General features: G+C 44.7%; 1 protein-coding gene across 1 annotated transcript; it reads right to left on the bottom strand.

Annotated features, from left to right (window-relative positions):
* Positions 1-1,956: 1,956 nt before the first annotated feature.
* On the bottom strand, positions 1,957-15,975 carry KLF9 (KLF transcription factor 9). The gene is made up of 2 exons (XM_063913892.1): positions 14,802-15,975; positions 1,957-7,513 (listed from the first exon to the last, which is right to left on the bottom strand). Exons 1-2 carry the CDS (start codon positions 15,427-15,429, stop codon positions 7,284-7,286), a joined length of 858 nt encoding a protein of 285 aa, XP_063769962.1. The 5' UTR covers positions 15,430-15,975; the 3' UTR covers positions 1,957-7,283.
* Between the last annotated feature and the right edge of the window lie 6,664 nt (positions 15,976-22,639).

The following is a 22,639-nucleotide window of genomic DNA, read 5'->3' as shown; positions in this document are numbered from 1 at the left end:
CCAGTGCGGGCTGTATCTGCAGTTTGGTTTTGGTTACACTCACGTTGAGTTAAGTACAGTCAGTCTGTGGCTGATGTTGGTCATGCCGTTGCATGCGTTGTTGTTGAATGCCATGTTGTACGGCGTGTTTGAGGTGTGAGCTGGTATGTATCTCACCTTAGTTTAAGATAATTAAATAAATCCTTTTCCTCTAAATGTCCGTCTCCCTGGGCACAGTTCCGATAACTGGAGTCTGGAGGAGGGGCATAGAGGGAGGAGCCAGTTCAGACTCCTTTTAAAGTCTTAAAGTGCCCATGTCTCCTGCGGATCCTGGCTATACCCCATGGTTCTTGAAGCATCCCCATCATCCTCTACGGACTAAGAGAAAAGGATTTACCGGTAGGTATTAAAATCCTATTTTTCCTGGCAGTTGTGGCTGAAATTTTTGTTGGTCTACCTTACCGTGATTTGGTTTCCACAGAATCCCTCATTTTCTACTTCTTAATTAGAGTTTGAATACTGCCGATTGGCATTCTCAATTGCTTGGATATCTTTTTATATCCCTTTCCTGTTTTACACAGTTCAATTACCTTTTCCCGCAGATCCTTTGACAAATCTTTTGCTTTCCCCATGACTCAGAATCCAGACACGTCAGTGCAGCACTGGATGAAAGATGCAAGGGTCTTTCAGGAGTCCAGAAACTCACTGACCTTTTATACACACACACACACACACACACACACACACACACACTGATTACAAGCAAACAGATCACAGGTGAGGATGGTTACCTTTAGTAGCCATTCAAACCCATTTGTGTCAACTTGTGTGCATGTTATCAGGCCAAAATCTCCAGGGTATGTAAACTTTTGATCAGGGTCATTTGGGTAGTTTCTGTTGTCATTATGATTTAAAAAGAGTAAAACACAGTTGTTTGGCCACAACCATAAACGTTACATTTGGAGAGGAGTCAACAAGGCCTATGATGAAAGGTACACCATTCCTACTGTGAAACACGGAGGTGGATCGCTGATGTTTTGGGGATGTGTGAGCTACAAAGGCACTGGAAACTTGGTCAAAATTGATGGCAAGATGAATGCAGCATGTTATCAGAAAATACTGGAGGAAAATTTGCACTCATCAGCCCGGAAGCTGCGCATGGGACGTACTTGGACGTTCCAACATGACAATGATCCAAAACACAAGGCCAAGTTGACCTGTCATTGGCTACAACATAATAAAGTGAAGGTTCTGGAGTGGCCATCTCAGTCTTCTGACCTCAATATCATTGAGCCACTCTGGGGAGATCTCAAACGTGCAGTTCATGCAAGACAGCCCAAGAATTTACAGGAACTGGAGGCTTTTTGCCAAGAAGAATGGGTAGCTTTACTATCTGAGAAAATAAAGAGCCTCATCCACAACTACCACAAAAGACTTCAAGCTGTCATTGATGTTAAAGGGGGCAATACACGGTATTAAGAACTGGGGTATGTAAACTTTTGATCAGGGTCATTTGGGTAGTTTCTGTTGTCATTATGATTTAAAAAGAGTAAACAAAGTTGTTTGACAATAAATGGCTTCACCCAACCACTAACCATGAGTGAAAGAAAAGTTTGTGAGTTATCATTCATATTCTCTGACAAATGGCCAGAAAATCACAAATTCTGCTAGGGTATGTAAACTAATGAGCCCAACTGTATAACATACCGTGATGTTATACACTAGATGGCAGAGTTGGAGCAGAAGAATGAATGGGAACAATGCAGTGTACAGAGTGCGGTGGGCTGCCTGTGATGTGGAGGGTGGGGCCACATGACAACACAAAACAGGTACAACAGACACACGTCGGCCTACCAGGAATCTTCTTGGGGAGCACTATGGCCAATCCGCCCCTGCATAGGAGGATGTATCAAGTAAGTGAACTATGAGATTCATAATATACAATTTACCTATAAAACTTAACAAAACAAAACCAAATGTATGGCATTTTTTATTTGAACATATTTTTATATACACTTGTACAAAAAAAGAGGGTAACATTACCCCTGAATTAAACAATTCCATTTGCTCTCCAAAACCAAAAGACAGCAGAAATAACTTATGAAACTATACAAAAACATTGTAAAAATTAAACAATTGCAGAAATGACTATGCTAGAAAATTGCAAGTTATTGATCTGCATTTAAACTTGGTAATATCTTACCATTCTTTCAGAACAGGGTGCTCGAGCAGCATCCATTCTGGAAGACTAGACGTAAGAATCAATTGATCAACAATTTAATAAATTTTCAAGATGTAATCTTGTATACTTCAGTTATTGTCCTTTTTCTAATCTATTGTCATCTGTTGTTAGCACTTGTACCAAACAATGTGAATTAAGCATTTCATTCTCAACAACATATAGTAGATCTTCTTTTGCCGATTGTTTTTAACAAAGTGGTTATATGCATCTATTTCTACTCTTAGATTTTCTTCAGGATTGCACTATTTGTCCTTTATTAGAAAATAAACAATGATCAAAATGTAAACAAATGTCAAATGCAATAGAAGATATCAGAGTTTGCTATACACATCTACACTCACCATATAATTGGCTTTACAATGTTTATAAAATCTGACAGCAGCAAAATGCCTAGTCAGAATACTAAAGACTATTATACTGTGAGCATAGGCCAGAGGTTCCCAAACTGTGTGCCGTGGCTCCCCGGGGTGCCTCGGGACACTTGCAGGGGTGCCCTGGGTTGGTGGTCCAGGACCAATTCAAATTATTCATAGTCAATATAATAGGCAAAACCAGTGCAGGTGGCTGCCAGTCATAAAATATTTGGCCAAACAGAAGCAAATCTTGTCCCTCACCACAAAACTGACCCTAAGGATAACATATAAACGCCATCTACTTAATGTAATATTACTTTCTAAATTTCTCAATAAGACATTTTTGGCCTAGGGGTGCCTTGAAAAAAATTCTGATATTCTAGGGCGCCGTGATTCAAAAAAGTTTGGAAACCACTGGCATAGGCATTTATAGCAAGGTCTGAGTATTATCTCATTGCATTCTGAAGTATTAAACAAGGAACAAATTGTAATAAAAAAACAACTTTCTGTGAGAAAACTGCAATTATTTTAACATTTTGCTATAGCTGTCCTTTAATATGTACAACTCGCTCTTTAGAAGGACACTGCAGTGTTAGTACACAACATTTTACAAAGAAAACAACTTCATATGGCTCTTTAAAGCCTGAAGGCCTACAATTACATGGCAATTATGTCTGATAGATACCAATTTTGCATATTCTTTAAAATCATGTTCCTTGTTCCGCTACAGAACGAAACATAAAATAGGATGCAGTGATTATTTTTTTTTGTTACACATACTCAAACATGTTAGTTTAGATTGATTTACATTATTACCATCAATGGTAACCTTGGACAGATGTATTAAGCCTGGAGAAGTGATAAACCAGTGATAAGTGCAAGGTGATAACGCACCAGCCAATACGCTCCAATATGTAAATCGACAGTTAGGAGCTGATTGGCTGGTGCGTTATCACTTTCCACTTATCACTGCTTTATCACTTCTCCAGGTTAATACATCTGCCCCCTAGTTCTGAGTGTGTTCATGCAAGATTAATAATTTGGACAAACGGGAATGGCTGAACAGGATCATTCAGAATGCTGAAACATGCACTGAAAATTGTTAAAACTCCAATTTATAAAACACCTTTCAAGTAAGTATGTAGTTCTGCATGTAGTAAGTGCAGACATTGGCGAAGCAAGCGTTCCCTTAAGGCATGAGGTTCCAACTCACTAACCTCTTTTAGGGCCCGATTACAAAAGCTGGCACACATCTAACACCGGTTATACATTTGTATAAAAGAAAATCTTCTACGTGATGTTGAGAATGCAAAATCTCAATTAGTACACAAATGATTATTTAGAGATGGACAACTGTTTATTAATTTACTGCACAGTCACTTTCCAACAGTGATTATGACTGGACTAGAGTTGCCACAGTAAATAAATTACCGTTAAATCGGATGTATGGTTTGATTCCTTCTGCCACTCTGGAGATAGGTTTGGTTTTATTGTTTGTGGAATGTTTTTTTTTTTTTTTTTTTTTTATTATTTATTTAATTTAATCATAAGTTTATTTATTCACCAGTTTTGTACTGAGCATAACATAGATGTTTCAAAGTAAGCAAAATGTCGTCATTTCATGCATGAAAAATGTATTCTTATTCCTGAATTTCTCATTATGGGGCATAACTTGCCCCTCTCAATGTAAAGCCACAGCAAAATGTTATAAAATGTTATAAAAACAATGGTTTCAGAAGTGGTAAAGACACATGCTTTGTAATTCAATCACAAAATAAACATTACCTCCTTAACGTCACTGACTAAAGTTTACTTATCTTAAAATTGTAATGACTTAATGATGTTTTTTTTGTATTTATAAGCTGAAACATGTTGAAGCTCTATTTTTATATAGCTTTTCATACTTAATAACCACTACGAATCCAATTCAAACCTATACTGTACCTGTACACCTTAAAGCAAGTCAGGATGCTATAAATACAATGCTCAAACATCTTATATCAAATACTTAACAGACGAACATCATTTTACCTCATTTTAAAAAAAAAACAAAGAAAAAAAAACAAATCTTATCTGCAACGTTTACACACAATATTAGGGGTCCTTGTGTTTGAAGGTGAATGCGAAAAAACCCACAAGTACTTTGTTAACATTATGTCACTGTATATAATTTTGTGCTTGTTGATAACATTATGTTTTGTTTTGTTTCTTTGTCTTCTGCTCAAAGTGCAAAACCAGAAATGCTTGCAATTGTCCTCATTTCACCTTTTTAAAAGCTCTCCCACTAAAACCACCTGCTGCTCCTGGCAGTAAAAATAAAATTATGTTAAACCAAACCATACAGTTTTATTTTAAGGGTTTTTACTATTATTTTGTTTATAATCTGGTTATTTTTATTGGAAGAAGTATTCTGCTATACGGAATAAAGAATTAGATGTTCCAAAAACTGAAACAGAGGTAGAAAGTGTATTATGTTTTTTCCTGACATTCCTTATTTTATAGTGTAATTGAACTTTAGTGTGTGTTTTTGCGACAGTCTTTATATGGCCTAAAGACAAACATAAGGGTGTACGCTGTATAATATTAATATGTAACCCAGGAAGAATATTAAATTAAAAAAATTATTATAAGGTCCCCACTGTGCTGTATCCCCCTTGGCATTCCTATCCTGGAAGGAATACATTTCTGGCTAGCCCGAGCATGACGTTTCTTTATTCAACAGCCTATTCTTCAGTCTACAGGACATTTCTTTTCACTGATGGCAAAGTTTTGGTTTTAATAAATAACCACATCGTAGAAATTTAACCATTTTCACCAATGACTCGCACTTGTTCTGCTTGTGCATTATATGCACTATCCAACTGGATAAAATCTGGAGACACCCAGTTAAGGAGGCACCAACCAACGCCCTATGGAGTTTGTACAAAACCGTAGAAAAAGGAGGAGACTCTTGGCACTTGAATGATTATAAAATTATCCCAAGGGTGACAATATTATTATGAGCAGGGACAGAACTACAGCTAATATTTCATCCCTATATGTATTGTTTTTAAAGGCTAAGTGAATCAGTGAAAACAAAAGTAGAAAACCTGAATGGCATTCTTATTAATGCTTGGTGACATGGTGTCTCTATCATTTTAATTAGTAGGATACCTAAAATGATCCATTCTGTAAGCCAATCAGCTGACAGGGTGGAGAATTTCACTACAGCTTTCTCTACTCATTACAATAAGGTGTGGTGTGATTGGAGTGCTTAAATCGAAAGTGTACATGGAATGGACCTAACTTTGTATGTACAAACACATGAAATTTGTAAACTGCCTGTATGGCCAGACTCTGCATAGTTATCCCCTCACAGCTGGAGAGGCCTATCACACCGATGCCAGCCTTCCCAGTATGGAACAAGACTAAAACTATAGGCGTCGTGTGAAATTGTCATTGGAAACGTAAGGTGCAAAAAAGTCTTCATCCAATTTGGTGCATTTGGCTACCAAACTAAGTTATGTAAACGTGAATTTAATAATCATATCAAAAATCTAAATGACACAATGACGCGGCATTTAAAATAATAACACTTTCTGTCAGTCTGTGCATGCAGAGTGTTATGACCCGATCAGAAAGTGCGGTACTGTAGTGACTGCAGTGACAGACCAACTGCCTGGCACTAATCTATACAATAGACTCCTTGCAACGTTACACTGCTGAGTGTTCCAGTGCGTACTCTTTCTTCTAAGCACTGAAAAGACAGCAATGTATCTGTCAAAAGCCGAGTCAAACATTCTGGTTTTGCAAGAACTGCTTGTCATTGCTATGTTAATAATAAAATGTGCATAGCAACATATGGTTATAATAAACTGACCGTTGGATAATTATTCTATACTTGCAGGGTAAAGGCATATAAGTTCATTCAGTGTCCCTAACCCAGCTGTATTTCATTCTTCAGCAGATGCAGTCGAACTAGACAGAAATGCATCTTGCCCAACTGTTGGGTAGGACGTGTGTCTTGGATGGTGAACACTACATTTGATTACTGAGCATTGTATCTCCTTTTAACACCTGTTGTTCCCCAACCTATGACATACATGAGCGATGGTAGCATAGTTTTCATCTATGTCTTCCAGCCCTTCATTTGCTTTAGGTTGTTTCATTTCATCGCGCTCCAATGTGTAAAGAATGGTATAGGTCCGATAAAGTGCACCTTGTGAGTTCAGTCAACAGAGGCGACTGCGAAGGTCCATAGTAGTGGGAGACTAATATTCCATCAACACTAAAACACAGATTTCAAGACACTGTAAGACATAAATCCACAAGAAACCAGGTTCAGGCATGTTCTATACCAGCTCCTTTCGTTCCAGACTTCATACCATATGAACGTAGTATTCCCTTATATGTGTGTGCACGTATCGTCATACTTGCACTTCGACAAATGTAAAGCTAATCCATTGTGGTTTCTATTTCATAAACACATATGCATGCCGGCGCAAGCACAAAAGATCTTACAGTCAAAACCGTGATGGTACAGATCACACCACTACAAAATATACCTAGAGTTGTGTGCCACCAAAAGAAACTGGGCAGCAATTTCCTTTAAATACACTGCTGCAGAAGCATGAATGTTAAACTGCTACATTTCCTTTGAGAGGATGCAAGATGATATGTACAGCAGCTGAGATTTCATATGACAGCTTGGTTACCCACAGATTACATACTCAGATAAAGGCCGAGTTGGACCTCTTGGATCTTTTAATCATGCTGGGATGGAAATCTGTGTGGCGGCGGGCGTGCTTGGTCAGGTGGTCACTCCTCATGAACCTCTTCTCACATAAGGGACATCGAAACTGCTTCTCGCCCGTGTGTGTCCTGTAGTGGCGCGTCAATTCATCGGACCGTGAGAACTTTTTAAGGCAGTCGGGCCATGTGCATGGAAAAGGACGTTCACCTATGGGGGTAAAAAAGAATTACCTAAAAGAGAAAAAAACAGAACCAACTAAAAGTATATGAAAGCTACAGATTGTAGTTGTCTTCATTCTCTGAAGCCTTCCCAATGTAACTGTAAAGTAAGGTCACAATTTCACATCAAATGTCACAGGCTGCATAAAAACCTACCTGAACTAAGTGTTCATACCGAACTACACATCTCCATCATGTTCTCTTTTACCCGCTACAGGCTGCCATAAAACGAGGGATCAGATTTTCTAACAGTGTGAATGCGCACCATTACCAAATGTACCTTCTACACTGTGCAGACATCTTTTTATACATCTGTTTTCCTTGAGAAATTCGGATTTGCACAACGCTGTGACGTAAACTTTGTGTCTTTAAAGCCACACTATACTTTGTTTTGGGTTCCATAAATTAAGAAACCTTCCACCACTTACTGTCAAGTTTGAGTATCAACAGGTTTAAGGAAATTAATCTGAGATTTAAAGATTGTTTTCTCTTCTTTTTTTTTTATAAAGATGCACATGCATACCAAAAAACATGCATACATAAGTCCATATATAGGTTTATGTGCATCATTCGCTTCTGTCTGCTTGTGCCTGGAGACGTAGTACAGAGGTGAAATGACATGAAAACTAACAGTAGCACTACCTAGCCCAGACTTGGCTAACCCGCGGCTCTCCAGCTGTTGTGAAACTACATGTCTCAGCATACCCTCCCACCGAAACGCTGGTAAAGCATGCTGGGACTTGTAGTTTCACAATAGCTGTAGAGCAACAGGTTGGCCAGGCCTGATCTAGCTGCTTTTGTTTGCATACTGACCTTTCCTGCAGATTTAAATCATAGTGGCGTTAGGGCCTATTTATTAAGCCATAAAGTCTGCTGTATTATGAAGTTATGCCCTTATTTATCAATGAGTGATAAATTTCACTGTGAGTGATAAATTGCCCCAGCCAATCAACTTCTAACTTCCATGTCACAGGCTGGGTTTGAAAAATGACAGCTAGGAGCGGATTGGCTGGTGCAATTTATCACTCACAGTGAAATGTATCACTCATTGATAAATAAGGGCAATACAGTGATATTTATTATTCCTCAGGAGTAGCTGCAGGGGGTGGTGTTACTGCACTCTTTTCAGTTATGGACTTACATGGAGTGGGAGCTGTCATGTCATATTAGAGTAGCCTGGTATACAGTGTTGGAAAAATGTATGAGCATATAGGGGGGATCAACAAAGCGCTGCTACACTTATGTTCTAGTATATGAATTGTTTTAAGGTGTCTGTGCAATACCTCCTACAAATGACCTACAACACCGATGTACAGTAGCTCCTCCTTATGCTCATTTATGATTCCGAGAATGCCAGAGATAACAGAAATAAAGGGGGACAATGATTCAGTGGAGAGGGATCTTGTGATCACTCCTTAGTAAGATAAATGCTCTTCCTCTACCAGCTTTGACTAAATTATCTATGAGCATGCATGGCCGGATTTCTGTTTGCACTACAACATTTTTAAATGGGAAAACAATGGACGATTGTATTTAATTAGACTACTTTTTACATTTAAAATACAACTTTTCACTTTTTATTAAAATCATCAAGACAGTATTCTCTCTCTTGCACCCTCCTGTATGTGGGTGGAGCTAGAGGTAATTGTGCGACACTCTCCCCATGTGCAATGATGCAGACTGCAGTATTATGCAGCAGGGGGTGGGACTTTGATAACACTGGGCTATGACTGGTACATGCCCCTGCACTTGCCACTTGGACCACCAGACTGCATATCCATTGCATATTGGAGGGAGAGAGGGAGGGGGAGGGAGAGAGAGAACTAAAACAGCTCCTGACACTTTTAAAACACAGCAAGTAATACGACATTTAGAAGCTGATAGGTTTGTACTTTTGCTGTTTCCACTTTGTCTCTCTCCAAGCTTTGATAAATCTACCCCCCATATCACAGGGTGTGCCAACTTTTCTTAATGTGTCCTGTCGCTTCTCATTTGGGGGCCTGTGTATTATAATCAGTTTTGTCACGGTTTCATTTTGACTGCATGTATATACCCACTATGTTATTAGTGTAACTCGCAGGGACAGCGATAGTGATCACCATTGTCCCTGCGACTTACATCCCCAGCATTCTGGAGGAGACTTTCAGTGACTCTTCCGGGGAATCAGACACTGCACATGCACAGTGCTGATTCCCAGAATCGGAGCCGGAACATGATGGAGGCTGTAGGACAGGCATTCCCAACCACGGTCCTCAAGGCACACCAACAGTGCAGGTTTTAGTGATATCCAGGCTGCAGCACAGATGGTTAAATCAAAATAACTGAGCTACTAATTAAGTCACCTGCGCTAAAGCCTGGATATCACTAAAACCTGCACTGTTAGTGTGCCTTGAGGACCGTGGTTGGGAATGCCTGCTGTAGGAGAACTACCCAAAGATCTGGCCCCTGCTAGTATATACGCCTCCCAAGGCTTCAAGCAGTTAACACCATCTGATGATGGTGTAAACCAACAGGGCCAAACTCTGAATGGTACATTGGGGTCAGATTGTAGTTCCCATTGATAATACTGGCGACTGCAATCTGCAGTGCTAATTGGCCTTTCTGTGGAATCTCCTGCATTAGGCGATTAGTATATACGGTAGCTACAATTTAGAAAGTATGTAGACACTGCAGTTTCTATTTCATTTTATAAAAAAACACTTGCTAAACAGGCCCCTTAACCAGGGGACACAGGAAGGCTACTGGACATGGAAAGGCATGCTTCAGATGCACACTTAAGACTAATAGCCTCATTATGGTGAGAACCTGTGTCCATTACTGCATTCTGTCTTTAAATAATTGTTGTCAATGATAAGGTAAAAAATGCCCATATGGGGCCCATTTATCAGCAAATTTTAACTATTTAAAAATGTTGTGTATGATAAATGGTGCTCTAGCCAATCAGCTCCTGTAATTTATCAAACACATGACAATTAGGAGCTGATTGGCTGGACCACCATTTATCATAAGCAACAAGTTTTAAAAAGCTAAAACTTGTTGATAAAATTACCCCTCTATGTGTTCAGGACGAACAACAAATACATGATGTAGTCAGGCCCCACATATTCTCTAGGGACTGCCTTTCACATAAGATGCTACTTCACTCACCTTTTACCTTGTGTGAGTGGAGGCAGAGCAGCCTAGTCTCCTGAGAGCATCATGAAAGGCTGTGATATCATGACCATCCCAGCCCATTGTCCACATGGAGAAGCAGCAGCTTCACAGGTAAGAAGCCACTGACTGCTGATCCTCCATATATAGCAGTTGGCACGGGTTGGTATCACGTAACCGGCGGTCTCCCACCATACCGATGCCGGGAGGGTGAGCGCAATGAAGCCCCTTGCGGGCTCAGTGGCGAGGTGCTCTCGCCACATGTTCTATTCTCACTCTATGTCGTGGACACCCACAAGTGGGAATAGTCCCTGTTAGTCGGCATGCCGACTGTAGGGATTGTGAGGGGGACGGGATGTAGGTGCCGATATTGATAACTACATCCCGCTGGCACACAGTGAGGGAACTCTGTGATTCTAATAAAGACAATGAAGAGTGAAAATATGTCTCATTGAGCAGTTTAGGCTTCCCATAAATCCTAGCACCATTAGTGGCTATCTAGAATGCTCTAGTACTAGCGCCATACTTGCCTATTTCCCAGAAGGTCAGGAAGATTCCCGTAATGTTATGGAGCCATCCCAGAAGAGTAGACCAGCCCCCCAGATCCCAACCCCTTCCACAGTGAAGTGGGCAGCACGGTAGCGTCATGACACAATTTGCAGATAATCACACAAATGTGACACGGGAATTGTATGTAGTCTTCTGAGATTGCAGATAAACATGATAAAGTTTACAAAACAATACTGTTATTTTATGTGGTATGACCCTAGACAAATAGTCGCGAAAGTTTGTGGCCCCCGCAACTTCTATTGTTTTGGTTTAAATTTTCCCTCAAAGCAGTATTCCGTACTACAGAGAACAAATGCTATGATGGTTTATAGTGGGCCCGCCAACAATATGAAAGAACACCAAACCTAGGGGGCAGATGTATTAAGCCTGGAGAAGAGATAAATCAGTGATAAATGGAAGGTGCAAACGCAGCAGCCAATCAGCTCTGTCATTTGTCAAACCCGTAATGATTGGCTGGTGCGTTATCATACGGCACTTATCACTGCTTTATCGCTTCTCCAGGCTTAATACATCTGCCCCTCCCCTTTGGGGAGCTGCAAAGTGTAATGAATGTTAAGAAAATGCCAGTTTACTCATACTTGCCTACCTGACCCTCACCATGAGGGGGAAAATCATACTTGCCTACCTGACCCTCTCCATGAGGGAGAAAATGCTCTGTTCCTGGACATTCCTGGTAATGTATGATTGCCATCACCTGTGGTGAAATACCTTTCTTATAAATTAACTAGCTCACCACAGGTGATGGCAATCATACATTACCAGGTAAGTCCAGGAACAGAGCATTTTCTCCCTCATGGAGAGGGTCAGGTAGGCAAGTATGAGTTTACTTGATCCAAAATGTAAATAAGTGGTGTTTTCCAGCATAACTAATAGAAGTAGAAAATTTGCCTTTGAAGATGTACAAGTGCTTATGTAGTTATTTCTCTAGCTACTCTGGGCAGCGCTGTGCACCCCTCTGCCTAGACATATGGCAAAGGTAATACAACAAAATGCTAACACCTGTCCACGAGCAGCACAGAAACGAACAGGATATGGTCACAACCAAGGAAGCACAGGTGCAGTGTATAATCAAAGCAGTAGAGAAATAAAAAAAAAATTGAAGAAACAATTAATTGAAATATTTATTGTGTTAAATGGCTTCAGCTTGTGGTTTGGACATGCAGCAGCTGTTTATGTGCAGATTAGAGAGACGTCACCTAGCACCCTGTGCTTCTTACTGCATTGTGCATGAGCTCTCTTAAAAATGTCTTTGTTTGCCCCCACAGCTGTTTCATAACTTCTACTCGGGGAGCTTGCTGCAAGTCAGCATTGCTGTACTTTTCCACAGACACACCCAATCTTCACTCCTTCCTGACAATAACCCAATTAAGTACATGAAAACAAAAGATTACTCAGGGTTTCACTTGGATCACTGCCTTCAATGTTCATTTCTTAACAATCACCAAATGCTGATTTTAATGGCATGCCTGCAGTGAATAATCAACCTGAAAAGATATAACAAACACAATTGTACTGGCAAGTGTATAATATAAGCTAAATGCAAAAGGTGGTGGTGGCACACTTGCCCTCAGGTATGGAAGTGGCACATTTGCCAGGTTCTAGCATAGTAGCTGCAAAGTCATCTATACTGACTACAATGCAGACAAGATGGAGACTTCTCATTTTCAATGCACAATTTGGTGGGGGGAGGGTTGTGTCACCCCAAATTTCACCACACCCTTAATCCCACAGACAGGATATAGGGCATGCCTAAACTTGGCATAGGGATTATTGTTGTTCTGAAACTGAGCCATTAGAATATCAGCAGTAAGAAGGAATCCTGAGACACAATGCAGCTCTGAATATAATGTGTTTTTCCCAGTCTCTCGCTTATTCTTTATTTTTTGTTACAAAAAGAATTTAATGTCTAATCCAATTGGCAAAATACGTAAATGTACGGCCACAATATTCAATGTCATTGTGCTACAGATACTGCTTCAGATAGTGTCTGAGCAATACACTGTGCTGTCTGGGAGGAGGCGGTGTTACAGCAGCAATACAATATCCTCAGTCAGTCTCAGTGGAAGAGGTTATATGAGGTGAGCTAGTTGGTATGGCAGTGCGGAAGCAGGGAATGAAGAATGCGATTAGACAGTTCGCTCTTACGCCTGCTGGCTCTTAATCAAACAAGTAAAAGAAAACATAGGAAAACACAAGACAAGAAGGGATTAGCTCATACAAAGAATCAAAACCTGCTGAATCTAAAAATATCTTAATTTTAAGAATATGTTGACGTATTTAGCTTTCCAGGGATAAATATAGAAGCTAACTATCCTTGCTGCTAACAAACTGGATACCTTTACACTACTTCTGAGAACTCAGCATTGAAACTTCGTTATCGGACTTGTGCATCAAACGATGCCGGATTTACAGAACAATGTTATTGTTTTTCAGACTGCTTTTTTGTGACCACTAAGCATCTTTATGCCACTTACGGAGGTCTCGGTGTTCATTGAATGGCACTCAATCCAGGTACACGTTGCTTCTGACGTCATGCTGCAGAACACGTGTATCTGGTAGCCACCCACCAACTGGCTGCGTTCCAAAAATAGGCGTCACCAAGGGGTGTTTCCCGAAACTACGGGAACCACCTCTTATAAACCTCAACAACAAATCGCTACAACCGTGTATCCAAAAGAAGCATGCTCAAAGAAGTCACAACCCCTCTGTAACAGGACTCTGTTGGGTCACAGTATCACAAGAGGACCACGAGAATACAAGCATCCACTAGCCTCGCAGTCCGAGGCTTTATCTACACTACAGAAGATTCCGACAGAGTTAGCAACTATCACACAACTAAAGGGTGATGCCAGTGGAAGAAATGGTGAATTAAGACTTACAGTAGACTGGAACCAACCATGTACTTTGCTTTAAAGGGCAAATAGAAGCCCGTATATGGATGGTCTTGGTATTTCATGGGTATATTGAGCCATACTGTACATACTGCTTTGTGCACAATCATGAATAGTGACTAGGCTAAATAAATGAGCCATCTATACTCAATAAAAGTTAATGTCTTAGACTGTCACTCTCTGGCCAAGGTCTAACTTGTCATTATGTCACTGTGCACTGGGAAGCCTTACACGTCTCACTGCAGTCTCCAAGGGCACACAAGAGTGCAGAGGTCCTAGGTGTACCTGGCAGAGCCCGTGTGCTGCTGCACATGTCATGGGTGGAGGTCATGCCTAGCCATGGAAAGTGTGTGTAACTAATCTCAGGATAAGCTGCTGTATTTCTACATGTGATTTACTAATCTGTGCACCACACAACTACTTACCACACTCTACTCTTCACATATGGGACCCTGTCCTGGAATGCCCCTTACTGCACCCCCCTTGGCTTGGGCTAATAATACTGGCAGCTGTATGAGCACAGTGACACACACACATATAAGGCAGGGATGTGGGCTGGAGCAGCAGCAGCACACCCCAGTGACATCACCGACACCTGTAAGTCCCGTGGCCTGCTGCCGGGTCACCTGCCTGCTCCTGCGGCCGCGGGTGGGGATAGTTACTGACCTGTGTGGACTCTGTAATGGGCTTTGAGGTGGGAGGATTTGCCATAGACCTTGCCGCAGCCGGCATAGGGGCACCTGTGCCGCTTCTCACCGGCGGAGCTGGATGGGCGTGGCGGGGAGCCGGGCGTGTCCGGGCTGTGTGGGCGTGGTTGCGTGGAGCCGGCTTCGGAGCTGTAGTCCGTGCGGCTGGGAGTCGTGCTGCTGCTGCTGTAGCTGTGTCCGGACTCAGTGGTCACGTCACTGTCCGAGCTCAGCTCCTCATCGCTGTATAGCGGGGGGGAGGGCAGGGGCCGGTACTTGTTCAGGTCCAGAAGGCTCTTGGCTATAGTCAGCAGGGTGCAGTAGTCCTTCCAAGCGTCCCCCGGCCCCTCGTGGTGCTCCTTATTGCCCCCAGGCTGCTGCTGCTCGGGCACTGTCCGCAGGTGCAGGCTCGGATCCGGCTCGCCCATCCTCCTCAGGTGCAGGGTAGCGTCTGTGGCAGGTGCTGGTGGGCTCTCCAGGGCTGAGGGCAGGGGCTGTGATCCCCGCACCTCCTGCTGCTGCCCCTCGGGGTGCTTCGCCGTGGCGCGGCCGGAGATAGACACCAGACACTGAGCAGCCACGAAGTCCATGTAGGCGACAGCTGTCATTGCCGAGGCGGGCTGGTGCGGGAGAGAGGAGAGCAGCGGCGCTGTGCGGGTGCGTCTGTCAGTGTGCGGCGCTCCTCAGCAGCACCCAGCCCCTCAGCATCTCCATCAGACAGCACTAGTCTGGGACCTCCCCGCTTCCACTACACAATGCCCCTCCTGTGTCTGCAGCGCACTTTCCCAAACTTGTGTCAGACAGCGGCGGCACCCCACACGTGGCAGCAGCGGCGGGGCTCAGCTCTGCTATATGCGGGGCATTGTCTGTGGGGTCTCGCTCTCACCAGCACAGCGCACGCAGGAGCCTCAGCGGTCAGGTGGGCAGAAGGTGCTGCTTTGTCTCCCCGCTGCCCCCAGTGCACGCATCCTCCTCACTCACACACAGCGGCTGAGTGTGATGAAATCTCAGACAAAGCTGCTGTATATGATGAGGAGACACTTCTCCTTACTGCCCCCTCCTCCTGTCTCCTACTCTCAGCCGGGCTCAGGCATGCTCCTGCTCAGCCTCAGTAACAATATAACAGAACCCCCCGCGTCACAATGGGATGCGGCTCCCATAGGTTTCTAAGAGAAGGGGACATTCTATTCTGTTTACCTCCGTCCCTCTTCCAATCAGGGCGCCCCTCCTGGCCGGGGGCGGGGAGACAGCCGGACTAGCCACCAATCCAATCCCTCCCCCTGTTTCCAGCGTGCTGCCCCGGCAGCCAGACACACACACGCACACTTACAGACGGGCACACAGCTGCTGCCTCTTAAAAGGGCGACGCTCCGCCATCTGTCCCCACGCCGCCGCTGCCTCCTCTCTCAGGTGCTGCTTAGTGCGTCTCCTCAGAGCCGCATCCGTGCCGGCCCATACCCCGCAGCATTAGTCACCCTTCGGTGTAACTCCTGCTCTGCCACCTGCCTGCCCTCAGGAGGGTTACACTGTACTGCATGATTGGCACAGAGAGGAAACCCTTCATGGGTGACACTAGGCACTGGCCGAGGGGGTAGAATGACTTGGCCAAAATAATAGTTATCTAAGTTGGTATGTAACATGTCTGAAAGCCTGGTCAGACCAGAAGAAAACTAATCCTCAATATAGAAATGAATGCATAATAGGCAGCTGTGCTTTGGTCAGCATTTAGAAAGTTTTCCAGCTGGTAAGTACCCGCAAGCTGGGCAGCAGAATAAAGCCAAGTTCTGCATGACTTAGTGCTTGCATTCAGTGTATACTGATGACTTCAATATTGACATCACTACAGTAACCTTTGGAGCTAACATAAAAGAAAAAGAAAAGCCAAGCACAGCAATTTTGTCGCCAGCTATGTGACATATCCTAACAGATGTCTGCAATTATTGGGTCCGGAACTAGGTGTGCCAGCAGTGCTTGGCATACCACACATATGCACTGTGGGTGCAGAACCGCCAGCAACTCCCATAGGTACGAGCCACAATGTGTGTCAGCGCTATATAGCTGCAGTGGCCTGTTACATAGAACAGTAGTCGGGCAGCGCTGCAATTTGTCATGCGCACGCTCTGCCCCTCTCAGCTTCCTGCTCTGTGCTTACAGCGTCTACTGTAAGGTAAAGTGTGTTCTGGGGAGGGGGGAAAGACAACCAACACACAGAAACACACACCCCACCCCCTCTACCTGGCATAATGTGTATCAGGAGCTCTACCTGGCATAGTGTGTATAAGGGCTGTACTGTGGCGTATGGGGTACTACTGTGTGGTGTAATGTGAATAACGGACACCACTGTGCAGTGTATGTGTGTGAATTGGTACTATTCTGTGGCCACGCCTCTTTCCCATAGAGACACACCCTTATATTTTTGGCACGCTCCTGTGCTCACTGTCCCTTTTTTAATTATGGTGGGTGAGCAGGCACCAATTCTTTTTCTGGCACAGGGCATAAAAATGTCTAATTACAGCATTGCCAATCATTACAAAAGCCTGTCCATCACTGTTATAAAACTCTGTACACTAAGATGTCTTAAAAACAGGGTGATCTAACTACTATGAACGTAGAGAGGTCAGATTTAGTCATATGGATACGTCCATGGGCAAATCTTAAAAACTCGCTGCTCAGAGCTTTAGTCACATGACCAGACCCTGATGACGATTCCTCAGGCATCCAATTAGATCTAAAACTGCCTGAGTGACTGTTTTGGGGATAGAATAGGCAACAATGAATATTACACAATCTACATAAACTCATCTGATTACTGTAGGAAATATTACATATTGTTTAAAGTGTGAACTTTTCTTACATTATTTTCTAGTTATTTGATATCTGTTCCTTCATCTTTTTTTGTCAATGCTCACTGAGATGGGTGATGTGATAATAAAATGGAAGCAAGAAATGGAAAAAGTACTACTTTGGCGTGAGGTTCCTGAGGACAGGTAAAAGTTTGTCGGAGTCTTACAGATATGTCTGGCCTGTTCTTTTTAGAAACAACCAAAAATGACATGACTATGTCATCAAGACTACACCCCCACCGTTGGCACTGTCCGTGGTGCTTAGGGGTCTAGTTACTAAGCCATAGGTCTGCAAACTCTGTCTTCATTACCTTACACAGTGCATGTTTTGCAGGTAACCCAGCAGGTGCACAGGTGTATTAATTACTGACAGACACATTTTAAAAGGTCCGCAGGTGGAGTTAATTATTTCACTTGTGATTCTGTGAGGAGACCTGCAAAACATGCACTGTGTGGGGTAATGAGGACCGAGTTTGCAGACCTATGTACTAAGCCTTGGAGAGAGATAAAGGGAACGGAGATAAAGTACCGGCCAACCAGCTCCTAACAGTCATTTTACAAACAGAACCTGTGACATGGCAGTTAGGAGCTGATTGGCTGGTATGTTATTGCCGTCCACTTTATCTCTCTCCAAGGCATAGTAAATAGGCCCCTGTCTGCACCAAACCCACCAAAGATGATGGAAACAAGCACAGGCCAAAGGCAGTACATTCAGGAGTCCAACTTCCTAGAAATCCCTTCCTATTATTGATTTGCAGAAATTGCCAGAGCAATGTAAAAGTTTCCACTTTGTCAGCTATATGCAGTGGCGTAACTACTACCCCTCGCGGTGGCTTGGGGGCGAGGGGCTGCGGGGGCGCCACTGACTTAGAACAGATTGACATGCGGACGAGCGTCCGCATGTCAATCTGCGGTCTCCTCTCCCTCCCTGCTGTGTTGGAGGGACACGGAGCGCACATCGCGCGTCTCTCCTGTGTCCCTCCCTGGCTCTCCCCCGGCCGGTCTAAGGAAGTGCCGTTCGTGAGCTCTGATTGGCTCACGAACCGGCACTTCCTTTATTAGACCAGCGGGGGAGAGCCAGGGAGGGACACAGGAGAGACGCGCGATGTGCGCTCCGTGTCCCTCCAACACATGGGATGGGGGGGGGCGGAGGAGCAGGCACTGGGGGCATATACCTGGCACTGTGGGTGGAAGATCTGGCACTTGGGGCATATACCTGGCACTGTGGGGGGCAGATCTGGCACTGGAGGCATATACCTGGCACTGTGGGGGGAAGATCTGGCACTGGGGGCATATACCTGGCACTGTGGGGGGCAGATGTGGGGGGCAGATCTGGCACTGGAGGCATATACCTGGCACTGTGGGGGGCAGATCTGGCACTGGGGGCATATACCTGGCACTGTGGGGGGAAGATCTGGAACTGGGGGCATATACCTGGCACTGTGGGGGGCAGATCTGGCACTGGGGGCATATACCTGGCACTGTGGGGGCAGATCTGGCACTGGGGGCATATACCTGGCACTGTGGGGGGCAGATCTGGCACTGGGGGCATATACCTGGCACTGTGGGGGGGGGGATCTGGCACTGGGGGCATATACCTGGCACTGTGGGGGCAGATCTGGCACTGGGGGCATATACCTGGCACTATGGGGGGCAGATCTGGCACTGGGGGCATATACCTGGCACTATGGGGGGAAGATCTGGCACTGGAGGCATATACCTGGCACTGTGGGTGAATATCTGGCACTGGGGGCATATACCTGGCACTGTGGGGGGAAGATCTGGCACTGGAGTCATATACCTGGCACTGTGGGGGAATATCTGGCACTGGGGGCATATACCTGGCACTGTGGGGGAATATTTGGCACTGGGGGGAGCAGGCACTGAGGGGGCATATGTGGCACTGTGGGGGAATATTTGGCACTGGGGGGAGCAGGCACTGAGGGGGCATATGTGGCACTGGGGGGGGGGGGGTATATCTGGCACTGTGGGGGAATATCTGGCACTAGGGCATATACCTGGCACTGTGGGGGAATATCTGGCACTGGGGGCATATGTGGCACTGGGAGCATGGCCCTAGCAACAAGCACTACCCCCTAGCAACGAGCATGACACCCAGTGCATGAAACCCCTGGCAACGAGCATGACACCCTGAGCATGAAAACCCCTGGCACCGTGCATGGAACCAAGAGCATAAAACCCCTGGCAACGAGCAGGTAATTTAAAAGTAATTAGAAGCCTTACTGTAGAACTTAATGTGTAATGGGCATTACGGTGTGTGGCATAATGTATCACGGACATTGCGGTGTGTGTCATAATGTATCAGGCATTACGGTGTGTTGTATACTATATCACGGGCATTGTGGTATGTGGTATAATGTCTCAGGATCATTGTGGTGTGTGTCATACTGTGTCACAGACATTGTATGTGCTATAATGTATCAGGGGCATTGCAGTGTGTAGCATAATGTATAACGGGCATTGCGATTCCTGTCATAATGTGTCACAGGCATTACGGTGTGTGGCATAATGTGTCTGGGGCATTACAGTGTGTGCATATTGTGTCGTGCATTATTGTGTGTGGAATAATGTCTAAGGGCCATTGCAGTATGTGGAATAATGTATACTGGGCATTACTATAAGGAGGAAAAATGACAAATAATGTAAGGGGCATGAATCAGGATTATTTTTCTTTCCTGTGGTGGCCAACGTCTGGGCGTGCAGGTTGCAAAACTGGGGTATAAGGTAGTCTTTTCCTGCAATGCCACGCCCTCCATGCAAAGCCACGCCCATTTCTCTATCGTCCCAGTGGATGCTGGGGTTCCTGAAAGGACCATGGGGAATAGCGGCTCCGCAGGAGACAGGGCACAAAAAGTAAAGCTTTTCCAGATCAGGTGGTGTGCACTGGCTCCTCCCCCTATGACCCTCCTCCAGACTCCAGTTAGATTTTTGTGCCCGGCCGAGAAGGGTGCAATCTAGGTGGCTCTCCTAAAGAGCTGCTTAGAAAAAGTTTAGCTTAGGTTTTTTATTTTACAGTGAGTCCTGCTGGCAACAGGATCACTGCAACGAGGGACTGAGGGGAGAAGAAGTGAACTCACCTGCGTGCAGGATGGATTGGCTTCTTGGCTACTGGACATCAGCTCCAGAGGGACGATCACAGGTACAGCCTGGATGGTCACCGGAGCCGCGCCGCCGGCCCCCTTGCAGATGCTGAAGTCAGAAGAGGTCCAGAATCGGCGGCTGAAGACTCCTGCAGTCTTCTAAAGGTAGCGCACAGCACTGCAGCTGTGCGCCATTTTCCTCTCAGCACACTTCACACGCAGTCACTGAGGGTGCAGGGCGCTGGGGGGGGGCGCCCTGGGAGGCAAATGTAACCTATATAAAGGCTAAAAATACCTCACATATAGCCCCCAGAGGCTATATGGAGATATTTAACCCCTGCCTGGATTCACTAAATAGCGGGAGACGAGCCCGCCGGAAAAGGGGCGGGGCCTATCTCCTCAGCACACGGCGCCATTTCCTCTCACAGCTCCGCTGGTCAGGACGGCTCCCAGGTCTCTCCCCTGCACTGCACTACAGAAACAGGGTAAAACAGAGAGGGGGGGCAAATTTATGGCGATATTTTGATATATATAAAGCAGCTATAAGGGAGCACTTATTATAAGGCTATCCCTGTTATATATAGCGCTTTTGGTGTGTGCTGGCAAACTCTCCCTCTGTCTCCCCAAAGGGCTAGTGGGTCCTGTCTTCGTTAGGAGCATTCCCTGTGTGTCTGCTGTGTGTCGGTACGTGTGTGTCGACATGTATGAGGACGATATTGGTGTGGAGGCGGAGCAATTGCCAAATATGAGGATGTCACCCCCTAGGGAGTCGACACCAGAATGGATGCCTTTATTTATGGAACTACGGGATAGTGTCAACACGCTAAAGCAGTCGTTTGACGACATGAGACGGCCGGACAATCAATTAGTGCCTGTCCAGGCGACTCAAACACCGTCAGGGGCTGTGAAACGCCCTTTGCCTCAGTCGGTCGACACAGACCCAGACACAGGCACTGACTCCAGTGGTGACGGTGACGAATCAACCGTATTTTCCAGTAGGGCCACACGTTATATGATTTTGGCAATGAAGGAGGCGTTACATTTAGCTGATACTACAGGTACCACTAAACAGGGTATTATGTGGGGTGTGAAAAAACTACCTATAGTTTTTCCTGAATCAGAAGAATTAAATGACGTGTGTAATGAAGCGTGGGTTGCCCCTGATAAAAAGCTGATAATTTCAAAGAAATTATTGGCATTATACCCTTTCCCGCCAGAGGTTAGGGAGCGCTGGGAAACACCTCCTAGGGTGGACAAGGCGCTAACACGCTTATCTAAACAAGTGGCGTTACCCTCTCCTGAGACGGCCGCACTTAAAGATCCATCAGATAGGAGGATGGAAAATATCCAAAAAAGTATATACACACATGCAGGTGTTATACTACGACCAGCTATAGCGACTGCCTGGATGTGCAGTGCTGGGGTAGTTTGGTCAGAGTCCCTGATTGAAAATATTGATACCCTGGACAGGGACAATATTTTACTGTCGTTAGAACAAATAAAGGATGCATTTCTTTATATGCGTGATGCACAGAGGGATATCTGCACACTGGCATCACGGGTAAGTGCTATGTCCATTTCGGCCAGAAGAGCTTTATGGACGCGACAGTGGACAGGCGATGCGGATTCAAAACGACATATGGAAGTTTTGCCGTATAAAGGGGAGGAGTTATTTGGAGTCGGTCTATCAGATTTGGTGGCCACGGCTACAGCCGGGAAATCCACCTTTCTACCTCAAGTCACTCCCCAACAGAAAAAGGCACCGACTTTTCAACCGCAGCCCTTTCGTTCCTTTAAAAATAAGAGAGCAAAGGGCTATTCATATCTGCCACGAGGCAGAGGTCGAGGGAAGAGACAGCAACAGGCAGCTCCTT

Source organism: Pseudophryne corroboree, chromosome 1, assembly GCF_028390025.1.
Source record: "Pseudophryne corroboree isolate aPseCor3 chromosome 1, aPseCor3.hap2, whole genome shotgun sequence".
Classification (NCBI taxonomy): Eukaryota; Metazoa; Chordata; class Amphibia; order Anura; family Myobatrachidae; genus Pseudophryne; species Pseudophryne corroboree.
The sequence above is the reverse complement of the archived record's forward strand: the minus strand, read 5'-3'. Positions and strand labels throughout refer to the sequence as shown.